This window comes from Poromitra crassiceps (genome assembly GCF_964638095.1).
Source record: "Poromitra crassiceps genome assembly, chromosome: 4".
Lineage (NCBI taxonomy): Eukaryota > Metazoa > Chordata > Actinopteri > Beryciformes > Melamphaidae > Poromitra > Poromitra crassiceps.
In genome coordinates, this window is record NC_139626.1 from 24,287,487 (window position 1) to 24,300,852 (window position 13,366).

Consider the following 13,366-nt stretch of genomic DNA (forward strand, 5'->3'; position numbering starts at 1 on the left):
GGAGAGTCTGGCTGTACTGGCTGGCACTCGGGTATAGCGAGGGGGGAGGCTCTGTTTACCTTTACAACCAAACACCGAAAGTACCAAGCAAGGACATAACAGATCCAATCGTTTTCAGCATGTAGCAACGAGCTAGCATTGTTTCACAGGGGCACAGGCATTTGAGATCGATAGATTTGTCACGGAGGGAGCCGAAAGGAAATCCATATATGGTCAGTCAGAGTGGGTTGGAGCCAATGGCAGAGCTTGCAGGCAGAGGAAAGGGATTTTCTTCTGCTGCCGACTGAAATGGACGGCACTAATGTCCTCTAGAGAGAGAGAGTGGCGTCAACGGAGGACCAAAATGCATGACTCATTAGCCAATGAACAGCCAGGAAGGGGTCTCGCGCTACTTTTGAATGCTAAACTAAAGCTGATCAATTTGATAAAATAAAAAAAAAGTACAACACAAACTGTCCATTTTGCTGCAACTCGACAGTGCTGCTTAATCCAGGACCTTACTTCCTGGAACTTTTGAGAGTAAAAAACTGGTCCATTGGAGTGAATGGATGTCGCGACTCTTCTTTTATACACAGCTCTGTATGGCAGCCAGACGTCTCTCCCGGCAGGGAGGGAATTCTGGCAAGCGAGACTAGACATGGAGTAATCCTGCCAGCATGTTGTATACACAAGTTAAGCTGCTGAGTGATCTGGACTCAAGTTTAATCCTGTTCAAACAAGTTTGATGACATTGGATCTGTCTGCAAATAATGGGATTAATTTGTTACTAAATTGGTACTTAAATAGTATAAGGCAGTGTAATATGTGGCCTCAATATGACATTTACTTGGCAGTGCGTGAATTTGACTTTGAACTCAAATAGATTTCAGTGAGACTTTTAGGCATTCATAAGGAAAATACATATTTGTCCTTTGGTTATTATTAACAGATAAACAATAGCTTCAATACACTTGTGCTCTTGTCAAGGTGAACAAACCAGAAAATCACTCTTGGAATGGGAGAGTCGTACAGTATAGGCCAATGATACTCAACTTGCGGCCCGGGGGCCAGATGCGGCCCGCGATAGGGTAAAGGGTGCCCCCCCCGACCATTTTCTAATTCACAATGAAAACTAATGTTAAATAAAGGTTGACTGAGCTCCAGCTAATTTGTCAAATATGGCAATCTGCTAGCCGCCCAGGCACTTACATTATCCAGTAAAGTATGTACTTAGGCCTACTTAGCTAACTTAACTATGCACAAAATTGTGAGACTAAACTCAGTCTAACACCCCAAAAACCTGCAATCCGCTACAGAAAGATTTATACTAATGTTTGCTTATTAACTGGCCCCTGGCCTGTCATTTTTCAAAAGTGGCCCCCAGGCAAAGCAAGTTGAGTATGCCTATGCTTTGAAAAGGGTGACACTGGCAGTAGTCCAGCTGCATCAGGGACAGCATGTAGGCAGAGTCATGTTCATAAAATTCATATCAGACATTCCCAATCTTCAATCCTCCCGCCCCCTCGTCTTTCTAATTACAATGGATACAATCAAACTCAAAGTGCTGCTCACTGATGGAGTAGTGATAGCCTAGATATTTCCAAAAGCACTTGGAACATATTCAGGGGTGGGGGAATCAAAGACACTTGAGATTGTTCTATTGTATGAAACAGGTAATACAGAAAAGGTTCAGGAACAGGTCACACTCTGCTCTTTGGGTATACTTAGTGACTCATTCTGAGGTTTGATGGAATGGAGGGCTAAGGTTCAGGAAAAGTGGACTGTCACCATGGGCATCGCTCAGGATGCAGTAAAATGAAAAGTGTGTGCAGGAAACTTCTTTGTCCAGATTAAATTTTATTTATTTTCAGCACACAATCATTTTGGGCAATGAGGGAAAAGGCCCATATTGAGAACACAGGGGAAAACACACATGAGAAAACACATGGGTTGCCCTTTAAGTCTGGAAGACACAGAGTTTGTTTTAAAGTTATCCATCTGAACTACAATATACAAACCAAGAATAAGGATATAGGATAAACAGTGTAAAGAATAAGGATATAAAACTAACAGTAAACATAACTAACTTAACAGTGCTGCCCGTCCCTGCCGCCCCATGCATTGGTGTGGAACTGAATGTGAGGAGTGCAGACTTTAAATGAGGAGTGAGGAGGGGAACTCAGGTGAACCGAGGTGAACAGGTGAACAAAATAACTAATCAGTGAGGAGTAACACTAGTTAAAGAAGTGAGGTAGAGGAAGTGAACTAGGTGAGGAGAGGAAGTGGAAAAACTAAAGGGAATCTTCAGAACAACGCTGGCCATTAATTCTGATTGAATGAGACTGAAGGAGCCATGGGCATGGTGTTATGCAATTGTTTTATAAATGAGGACATCCAGGATCGCACAATACTGGTTATACAGTGAAGTGAAATTTACACTACAAGTCATGCACAACTTTAGTGAGCAAATGATGATCAAAATTAATCAACTATTTTTCAGAGCAATATCTCAGAAATAATTTTACAAATTCTGAGAGCAGAGAGCAGCTTCTTTTTTTAAAGATCACAATTATGTATCCGTGTTGTGGAAGGCACAGTCAGAAAAACTGCAAATGTTGCATTTTACAGCCCTGATGGAACAGTATTATGTCATCTCTATTTTCAGTTAACAAACCACAGTCATATTTGATATATGATGTACTGAAAGAACAGTACATTTACCTTCTGGTAACAGGAATCCTAGATCCACTGATATTGTCCAGTTATAACCAAACTTGGACATAATATTGTGATCCCCTGAAGGATCAAGTTGGGTAACATTCACTTTCTTTGAAGGGGTGTGCATAAGACTGACATGACACTGTCATAACCATGACATGACATCTGTCGTGAACATGAAGGAGGCTTTATGAATGTTTATGACTGTTGTCATTAAGTGTCATTCTTATCTTGAAAGGTCCAAATTGAACCACTGTATGATGTCAAGGAAAACACAGTTATAAACTCATTTGACAGTGTAATGACACGTAGTGACATCTTAATGAAAAGCTCAAATTGTACCACTGTAGTTGTGGTCAACAAATAGCGCACACATACACACGCACGCACGCACGCATGCACGCAGAGTTAGGTCAGATTACTTTGAAATGTAGTCAGTTCCTAATTATAAATTACATTACCATTTTTGTAATAAGTATCCCTTGAATTACAAAATAAGTGTAATCTAATCTAAATACTTTTGTATTACTTTTCATTTGCCCAGGGGGAACCCATTGAGACCCAGGTCTTATGTGGACATCATTGAACCAATGAAGAGAAGGAGGACAGGGTGAAACCCCCTCCTCTACCCTGAGGTTGTGTTTAGAAGTTGCAATTATTAGTCTGGGAATTAGTTTCACAATACAAGGTGGGAGGAGAGAGCCATCTGATTTACCATTTGTCTGGCAATGGAAGGCAGGTTGAGGGTGTATGTGTAGGTACTAGGGGTGTCACGATACACTCAGTTCACGATACGATACGTATCACGATACTGGGTTCACGATAACGATACGATACGATACGATTTTAACAATATTTTTTTAAACTTGAATAATGACAATATATGACTGGAAAAGTAGTATTTTATTTGAAATGCACAAATACAAAACATGCTGTTGTGGGAAATTGTTATTACAATAACAACTAGAAAAAACATGAGATTGGAGATAAGGCTTATCTTGAAATAGAATGAGTTACACCGTCACTTAGATTTACTTTGAACTAAAAGGTTTCTCAGCAGTATAAATTCTCATTATGCATCTTCAGTTTTTCTTCAAACTCAAACAACAAGACTTTTCTTAATCTATTTTTTATGCATCTTCAGTTTTTCCTGTCAAGTAAACAGTTTTGCCAGAAACTCAATTGAATGGTTTCTCTCCTGTATAACTTCTCATGTGTCTCTTCAGAGACTTGTTCAACTGAACTACTTTCCACACATTGAACTTCAACAAACAAAGACGTTTCTTAGTCTATTTAAAAAAAAAAAAAAAAAAAAAAATTGCGATATGAGATTTCATCTCAACGATACATATCGTGACGTTTTACTATCGCGAAATTTCGTGGGACGATATATTGTGACACCCCTAGTAGGTACCTGTCTTTAGTTTTGTGCTAGTAGAAGCAGCCCAACTGGAAATGCGCAGGCTGCAATCACCGCTAAGACTAGTCATATTATATGACTGACTGATTGGAATATTGACTAAGTGCAATACCTGATGCATAGAAAATATAATATCTCGCACCTTTCATTTCATTGGAGCACCTTGCACTTGCATTGTGTGTTTTTTTCTTTTCAAATTTATAATATTGCTCTTGTGTGTTTATGTTCTTTGGTTGCTATGTTATGCTATGTTTCATATCCATCACATTTTGCCTTTTGCTTATATTTTATGTCCTGAGGAGCGTCACGGCCTAAGAATTTCTCACGAACTAAGACAACATAACTGACAGGTTATGTTGTCTTAGTTAATGTCAAATTGTCATAACAAAGACATTGACAGGTTATGTTGTCTTGGTTAATGTCAAGGTGTCATAACAAAGACGTCTCAAACAATATCAATATAATAGAGTACAATACAACACAAACATAAGCATAATACATCATAAAAAAGCATTACTTTGTGGGATCAATAAGGACATCAAGTGTCAAAAGTTCAAAAGTGCCAAATCAGACCAGGTGATTCAAAATTGTTAAGCAGTTGAATGCTGCGTGGGACGAAGGATGTGATGCCTCGTTTGGTTCTTATACTGGGCATACAGTACCTTCGCCCTGAAGGTAACGGGGCATATTCGGAGCATAGAGCGTGCAGTGGCTCTGCTATATCTTGTGTGCTCATTTCATGGTATACTGGTGTGACATGTAAGTTATCTTGCCACCCAGTTTAGTAACCCTGTCCAGTTTGTTCTTGTTTTGTAGGCTACAGTTAGTGAACACGGAATACAAAAGGTCAGTATACTGAATGTAGGTCTCTTGGGCACACTGATTGAGAAGCGAATATGAACATGGCACTTCATATCAAAAAGGTTGTCAACCTCTGAATTAGCCTATATGAGCACCAGTTATAGAAGTGGTTGATTGGTCTATAACTGGTCTCATTGTCGGTTAAAAGAACAATCAGAGCCACATCATCCGCAGATTTGATCATTGTACAATTAATCCTCCTGATGACTAATTAAGTCATTGATATACAGTAACAACAGAGGTGCGAGGATGCTATTGTGGTACGCCGGTCTGAGTGCTGACGAGTGACGACAGATGATTGTCCTGCATGGACGTGGACATATTGTTGTCTCTCAGTTAGGAAGTTTAACCATCTTATGAGGGTAGGATTTACACCCATGCTGCCCAGCTTCACTGCCATCTGTCTACCTGGACAGTGTTAAAGGCAGATGAGAAGTCTGCAAACAGTATGGCACGCACATACGATGATGGGGTTTCCAGGTGATTGTAAACTTGGTTCAGAAGTGTTGCTGTTGCATTCTCCACACCCCTAATGCTCTGTATGCAAATTGTAGAGCATCCATGTGTGACAACTAGTGTCAAGCTATGGCACTGTCATGCCATGGTTATGACAGTGTAATGACAGGGAATCCTGAGGACACTTCATGTAGTCATGGGGCTTGATCTGGGCCTTCCAACTGAAGAATGGTTCCCCCACTCATCCCTACATGTGCTGGATTTACATAAACGTTCATGGGGGGGGGGGGGGGTGCTCTTAAAATAGAATAAAAAAATAATATTTGCTCTCAGCTGTCTGTTTATCCATGCATTTATACATTAATTTGAAAATCCTATAATAATGTGAAGTGTCTGTGTGAGTGAGCATAATTGTAACTCCCACAGGGCCACTATTGTTTAGAAGTTTGCTAATAATAATAATAATGATGATGATGATGATGATGATGATAAAGGTAATAATAATAATAATAATAATAATAATAATAATAATAATAATAATAATAATAGCCTAATAATAATAATAATAATAATAATAAGATGTTTACGATGATGATGCTGATGGTACTAATAGCCTAATAATGATGATAATAATAATCATCATCATCATCATCCAATTTCACACCATTTCACAGCAACCCTTTTGAGGTGGTAAAAGCAGGAAGTAAAACAGCTGTACTACCATTAATTAGCTATGCTGAACTATTCTCTAGGTGTTCCTCCAGTGCCAGGTCCCTTCATTAATGCTAATGATTTGGGCTAATGATTAGCCTATAAACAAAACAACAAATGTGATTTAAAAAAAGATCTTGTCAGCCGCGGAAATTCTGGAGGAAGGTATGAGTGCAATGAAAAACAGAGGCGGGTTCCGATGGTTAGCTGGAGTGGCCGAGCAGATAAAAGGGGGAGGATGAGGCTCAGCAGGTATTAGCAGAGAGGGAGACAGGTGCGAAGGTAAGACACTCACCTACACACACGTGCACTTCATCTGCAACCCGCTTCTAATTGCCTAAAACTGGCTGTGGGGCTATAAATTATTAGGCTACTATTAGCGCAAAATAGGTGTAGGCACCCATTGCAGTGCATTCAACAGTTTTTGAACTTTATGAAACGTTAGGCACTCGTTAGGCAGGCAGCAGAGAGCAGGCTACGTTTTGACAGACATCCAGTTTTGCAGGATGGCAGAGAATGCCTCCAAAATATTTTGATCCCAATTGGAAGTTAATTTCCTTTTTTTTCCTTTTTCCTTTTTTCTTCTTCTTTTTGTGCTCGACAGGCGCACTTTCTGTCACGATTCAATTTGTTTCATGATCATAATTGTTGTTCAATGTATAAAGTTGGATTTCACGACGTTTGATTTGTCTATAATTTTAGATGAATTGGCTTCTTGCTGCGTTTGTTGCCTGCACCCTCACAGCCAATGTCTACTGTGCCACAGGCAGTGTCGGTAGGTGATTTTCTTCATTTATTTGCAAATCTTTTCTCATTCATTCTTTTGAATGTAGCCTCTGCTGAAAAAACCAGCTTAGCTGGTCAGGCTGGTCAACCAGCCTAACCAGCAAATAACCATCTTAAAACCAGCTAAAACCATATCTTAAGCTGGTTTAAGCTATTTTTCCCCCAGCAGGGAATTAGTGGGCATATAAATGAGTAATGCTATTTTCTTCTTCTACAGAATGGTGTTACCATCTTTCAAGTTGCAGTAAGTACTAACTAGCAGGCTACCTCCTTTCTTCTAATAGCCTACACATTTCACATGTTTCTAATTCTTTACTTTATAGGCTACTTAACTTTGCTTTACTGTTGTTCCCCATCATGCATTGCAAATGTTATAACTGTTTCTATATTTCTAGATGAAACTAAGTGGTCCACCATTGCACCTAAAGATTGCAACGGCTCCAGGCAGTCTCCCATTAACATCGTCTCAGCAGCTGCCACGGCCGACTCCAACCTGACAGCTTTCACCTTTGCCAACTTCAGCAGCACCTCCACATTGAAAAAGATCTACAACACCGGCAAGACAGGTTAGCAGTGGCGAAGAAAAATATTTACCCTCAGGTGCTTCTGCTGACTCACTGGACAAAGCGCAGAAGCGCCCTCTAACCTTACTGTTTTAAAACCTTTGGAATCCACAAGTTTTTCATATCGGGGATTAAACTTGCCTTATTTCTGCATTCTGAAGGCTTTGGTAGTGTCAGATGGAACTAACTTAACATATCGGAATCCTAGTTGCTTCAAAAAGTGAGCGGTTATTGTTTTAAAAGACAAAGTTTGACAAGAATCGACTAGTTGTCTGAGACCCGACGCATGTGCACTGGCATCATTTGGTGATACTGCTGGAAAAACTGGTTTTTGGGCCTTTTTCGAAAGATTGTTGGCAATGTGAGCATGCCATCTTTCTTGTTATCTTTGCGGTCATGCATTCGTGGGCTAAAATGCCCGTAGAAGACGAAACGATGCCAGTCTGCATGTGTCGGGTGTCAGGTCTCAGACAACTAGCCGATTCTTATCAAACTTTGTATTTTTTTTTAACAATAAGCGCTGCCTTTTTGAAGCAACTGGGATTCCGATATGTTAAGTTTGTTCCATCCGACCCTACTGAACCGAAGCCTTCCGAATGCAGAAATTAGGTGAGTTTAATGCCTGATACAGGATGCCACAAGTTTTAAAATGGTAAGGTAAGAGGGTGCTTCGCCAGAGGTGTAGTGCTATCTGCAGAAGTGGGGGAGCACACCTATATGAGGATGGGAACGTTAGTGCGACCACTATTTTGAGGCTTTTGGGCGATGCAACAAACCAAATGCTCACTTGGCACATTGCCACCCCACGTTATCACCTGAATGCATTGGAAATGAATGCATCAGGAACTTCGCAGTGAGACGCATGCGTTATGGAGTAGTGGAGAAAAGTGTTGGGCAGAGATCTCGTGTTGTGTATGCAGTGTATGGAGACCTGTGCGTTTTGGGCATTCCAATTGCTGCTAGTGACCTATTAATGATTCTATCCAGATTGGTTTTATGAGTCTGGACGCTCCAAGTCTGATTTGTGTCACTTGTCTCAAACCACATATGGAGGTCTGGACACACAGATCAGACTTGAAAATCAGATTTGTGGCAGTGCGGACACACTCCCAAATCAGATTTGGGAAACCAATCAAGATAATGATGATTAATGACTTTATCAACAAATCAGATTTGGCTGTAATGTGAACATGGCCTAACAGACAATGGTCCAGACTTCATGTTTAGAAGTGGCTACTGACGCACACAAAAACACCCCTTGAAGAAGTGTGGGAGCGCCGCTCCCCCGCGTTCCCACACAGCACTACACCTATGTGCTTCGCCCAGCGAGTCATCAGACGAGCTGTCAGAAGTGCCTGAGGGTAAGGAAAACATGTCCGCCCTAAAGAGCTTTATAATGTTGACTATCAGGTTTGTCAGAATTTGGCTTGACCTCAGTTATATGTTCAAGCCTTGGGGTAGATGGTAAAGATGTGACACAACAATATGATCACCTCCCCCACCCCCCTTTTTTAGCATGTTTAAAGTGTTTTCAGGAGCTCTTAATTTAGTCTGGAAAAGTGCCATCATGTCACAGTCATTGGCCTTTCTCCCCTGGGCCAGTTTGGTTTCTCTTATCTGGGACATTTTCAATACTTCCTGTTTCCTTCCCCCTCCCAGTCAAAGTGAGCCTTGCGAGCGGCGTTGGGGTGTCAGGAGGCGGCCTGTCCGAGGCGTACGACAGCCTCCAGTTCCACCTGCACTGGGGGAACGGCTTCTCTGTCCCCGGCTCTGAACACACTGTGGATGGAAAGCGCTATCCCATGGAGGTGACAGGCCAAGTCGACCCGTGCAGAGTTTCAAATGAAGGTTTCACAAATTAAGACAATATTAAAAGAAAATATTTCTTGCTTTATTCAGCTCCACATAGTAAATATCAAGTCAGCCTTTCATGGGAACGTGACTCCTGCCCTTGAGGACTCCGCAGGAGCTGCTGCTCTTGGTTTCTTCATAGAGGTGAGGAAGTGCTTTCATATTGTCCATTTTAAACCTCCACCATCTACCACTCACTAACTGCAGTATGTTCAAACTAATTCCTGAATCCTTGACACCTACATCCTGGTTTTTCTTAATACTTGAATTCTATGCACTTTATTGTTGCTATTGCACATTTAAGTTGTACTGTTTATAACAGGGGTGTCTGGGTAGTGTAGCGGTAGATTCCCTGCCTACCAACATGAGGGTCGCAGGTTCGCGCCCCCGCGCTACCTCCGACTTGGTCAGGCGTCCATACAGGCACGATTGGCTGTGTCTGCGGGTGGGAAGCCAGATTGAGGATATGTGTCCTGGTCTCCTTTTTTCTTTTCCCTCCACTGTGACCTGTGACCTGTAAACTGTGGAATGGCAGTAGCCTAAAGCTCAGCTGAATATTGTGTGCTTTCCTCAGGAGACGGCAAGCAATACAACTGCTTCGTTTGCACCCTGGCAAAAATTGACCTCCTACCTGGCCAACATCACAGACGCAGGTAAGGAGATGTTTTGGCCTTTTCCTTGTGGAACTTTTGATCTGATGTTTAGGAATCAAATAGCAGTTCAACTGCAGTTTCCTTCAGAGGTCGTGTTTCTGTCTGCAGGTCAACATTTGGATATAGATCCTGGCTTTTCATTGGATGATCTCCTGGTTGGAGTGGATCGTACCAAGTACTATCGCTACCATGGCTCCTTGACCACACCCAGTTGCAATGAAATTGTGGTTTGGACTGTGTTCAAGGAATCCATCAAAGTCAACAGAGAATTGGTGAGTTTGGATTTCATTGTAAATTTTGATTATGGTCTTAAAGATCACATCTGGCATCTTCCCTGCTTTGATGCATTTGTGGTTGGGGCGGGTAGCGCAGTGAGGAATCGCTCAAAATTCATGAAGAGGGAGGCAATTTTATTTGATGGGCGGGGCGGGATTGTTCAACAATGTGATTTCTGCTTACTTGCAGTATGTGGTCACCACGAAACATTGTTTGCCAGGAAGTAATGGGAGTTCTCTTTTAATGGGGATTTTAAGTACATCACAGTGTTAAAATGGAAAGAAGCAGGGTGATGACAAATACTCGCACCGTACGTTATTGCATCTAACTGCTTGACTGTCTTGCTGCTCCAGATTGACCTCTTCAGCAACACCGTTCACTTTGGCAACAGCACGACCTCTATGATGGTGAACGTCTTCAGAGGCATCCAGCCCAGCCAGCCGGTCACGACGCAGGGCTCCTCCAGCGGATCCTCCAAAGGCTGCTACTCCCTCGCCCTCATGGCCCTCAGCCTCCTCCTTGGGAAACATTCGAGCACCAGCTAAAAATACAACGCTTAAGTTCACCGCCAGTGTCTCATCATGGGCCACTCTAACAAGTCGCTCAAAACAACACAAAATGCTGGTGAACTTCTATGCAAGCTGTGGGAGCGTGCCAGCAGCAGAAGCTAATTGGTAGACCATTTGTCTCCGTGTACCTAAATAATGTTTCCCTTTTCCACCATCTTTCCTCCCTTCTTCCCTTGAACCTGCAGACTTTATCTTAGCTACTTTCTGAAATCCAAAGGGGCCAACTCCCGCCTTAGCTGCCTGGCAAGAGGCCACTTTTTATCCCAACACTGTTTATTTGGGTATATTCAGCTTTTACATTCTCATTTGCCACTTTAAAGAGATCGCCACAGGCTTCAGGAACTCTGTTCTCTTGCTGGAACCTCGCTGAATATCACTTTTTTGTTGTTGTCCCCATGCACTAAATTGGGATCTTAGCAAGATACTGTGGATCGACTGGAACAAAGCCAAATTGCAATGCTGAAGAATACCATCATAAATCTCTGAGCTGTTTTCAGTTGGTGTAATGAAGGACTGATGTGTCAATCACTCAATCGAATGAGCACCATTATTTATCACAATATTCTATGATTTATACCTCTAACGCTGTCTTGCACATGTAACAGAATGATGAAATGTTTTAAAATAAATGACTTGCTGTCAATGTTTCTTCTCTCAGCGCTGCGTTCTTCTTCTTTACACAAACGGCAACGTCTTTGTAAGGCAACAATAGAAGTTCTGGACATATGAATACAGCGAGTTGAATAGACTTTTTTTTTAAAGCCCACAGCAGCAGCATCAAATTTAATCCCTGTTGTTGCACTTTTTGTCTGGAGTTAAATCGGGACACTTGAGACGACTGTTCTCAAAACGTCAGGCTGGGAAAGACTGTAATTATAGCCTGTTCTACTCATACAGGTGGATTCCATTTCAAAGACTTAAAACCTAATCCCCATTAGATCCACTATGGTTTTGCTTGTTTCGATTCATATCTGGATGCACTTCGTTCTCTCATTGTATTCCAAAGAAAAGCCTTGACCTTAACAAATTGCATGTGGGTGTCAGGTGAAGCTTACCAATATTACACACTTAAAACCTGTGTAAACGCCAACTTCCTTAAAACAAGGAATGCTGACGTGCTCGGATAAGATTAAATAATTCCGTAACATCCATCGGTAACATCCTTGTATGCTCTGAGGGAAATATGAATGTAATGAAATGTGTAAAAATAATTTGAAAGGGCCTCTAAAATCAGATGTTAATCTCTTGCACCCCGAGTTTCCTTTTAAGTAGCTTCAACGTTAGAAAAGAAAATTATACTGTATGACATGTTGCAATCTGTATCTGCTCGTTCCGACGCTTTTTTGCACTATAACACACTTATATTGTAACAGCCTATTCAAATAAGGCACCTTTTTTATGGCTGTTTCAATGGAAAAAACAGGCTGACAGACTATTCTTCATTTTCTACACATTTGCTTTAAACCTGCCATGACTAGTATCTTTGGAAACCTTGTGATCTTGATTAGATTTTAAAATAACATTTTGTGGGTTTGAACAAAGCTTAGTCGTGAAACATGAAACCCAAGATTTAACAAAAACAAAAATACATGAATATTTGTTAACAATGTATTTAGAACAGTGTTGATACACAACTATCATGAGACAAACAGATGTTCAAAGTGTCATGTGCCTATTTACTGCATCTCTTGTAGACTTTTTGACACAGTATCACTTCAGTAGACTTTTTGACACAGTATCACTTCAGTAGACTTAGACTCATTATAATCCAGAAACATCGGGGTTTTGAACAAAGTAAGACACTTCCTTAACTGCAGATCCATGATCACTCTTTATTCTACGTTGATTTTACCTTATTTAACTTACTGTGTTGAGATCTGGGGTAATGCCTGCAAAACCACACTACAGTCAGTTTGTACAGTACAGAAAAGAGCAATACGAATAGTGAATAATGTTGGATTCTATGATCACACTAATTCATTATTTATAAAGTCAAAAACATTAAAATTCATGGACTTGGTGGATCAAAAAACAGCTTTGATTGTGTACAAAGCCAGAAAGGGAGTGCTCCCGTCCAACATACAAATAATGTTCAAAGAAAGAGAGGGGGGTTATGCCCTCAGAGGCGAACAAAATTGGAAACAACCCTTCTGTAACACAGCTATGAAAAGCAGGTGCATATCTGTCTGTGGTGTGAAGTTGTGGAACGCTTTGCCGGAAGAATTAAAATCAAGTAAGAATGTGTTGATCTTTAAAAAAAGGTATAAGGACATGATGATGGAAAATTACAGTCTAGTTCCCAGGTAACTGAATGATGTAGGGGACAAGGAGAGAAAGAAAAATAATAATAATAATAATAATAATAATAATAATAATAAATAAAAAAGTGTATGTATAAGTATATATATATATATATAGGTATATGTATATATATATAATAATAATAATAATAATAAAACGATTATAAAATGTATGAATATGCATGTATGGATTGTGTTTGTTTTGTTATTTGCTACTTACTGG

The 13,366-nt window shown here is 40.7% G+C and overlaps 1 protein-coding gene across 1 annotated transcript; it reads left to right on the plus strand.

The window, feature by feature from the left end:
• The first annotated feature begins 6,372 nt into the window (after positions 1-6,372).
• On the plus strand, positions 6,373-11,500 carry LOC310775332 (carbonic anhydrase 4-like). The gene is made up of 9 exons (XM_083635478.1): positions 6,373-6,427; positions 6,848-6,920; positions 7,149-7,175; positions 7,327-7,497; positions 9,154-9,302; positions 9,394-9,489; positions 9,920-9,998; positions 10,107-10,270; positions 10,628-11,500. Exons 2-9 carry the CDS (start codon positions 6,848-6,850, stop codon positions 10,817-10,819), a joined length of 951 nt encoding a protein of 316 aa, XP_083491604.1. The 5' UTR covers positions 6,373-6,427; the 3' UTR covers positions 10,820-11,500.
• Positions 11,501-13,366: the final 1,866 nt, after the last annotated feature.

Bases quoted from the DNA above. Each gene is read 5' to 3' on its own strand.
- LOC310775332 (XM_083635478.1), top strand. From the start codon at position 6,848: ATGAATTGGCTTCTTGCTGCGTTTGTTGCCTGCACCCTCACAGCCAAT. The intron at 9,303-9,393 runs GTGACAGGCCAA...TGCTTTATTCAG, and splicing joins GAAAGCGCTATCCCATGGAG to CTCCACATAGTAAATATCAA. The intron at 9,490-9,919 runs GTGAGGAAGTGC...TGCTTTCCTCAG, and splicing joins CTCTTGGTTTCTTCATAGAG to GAGACGGCAAGCAATACAAC.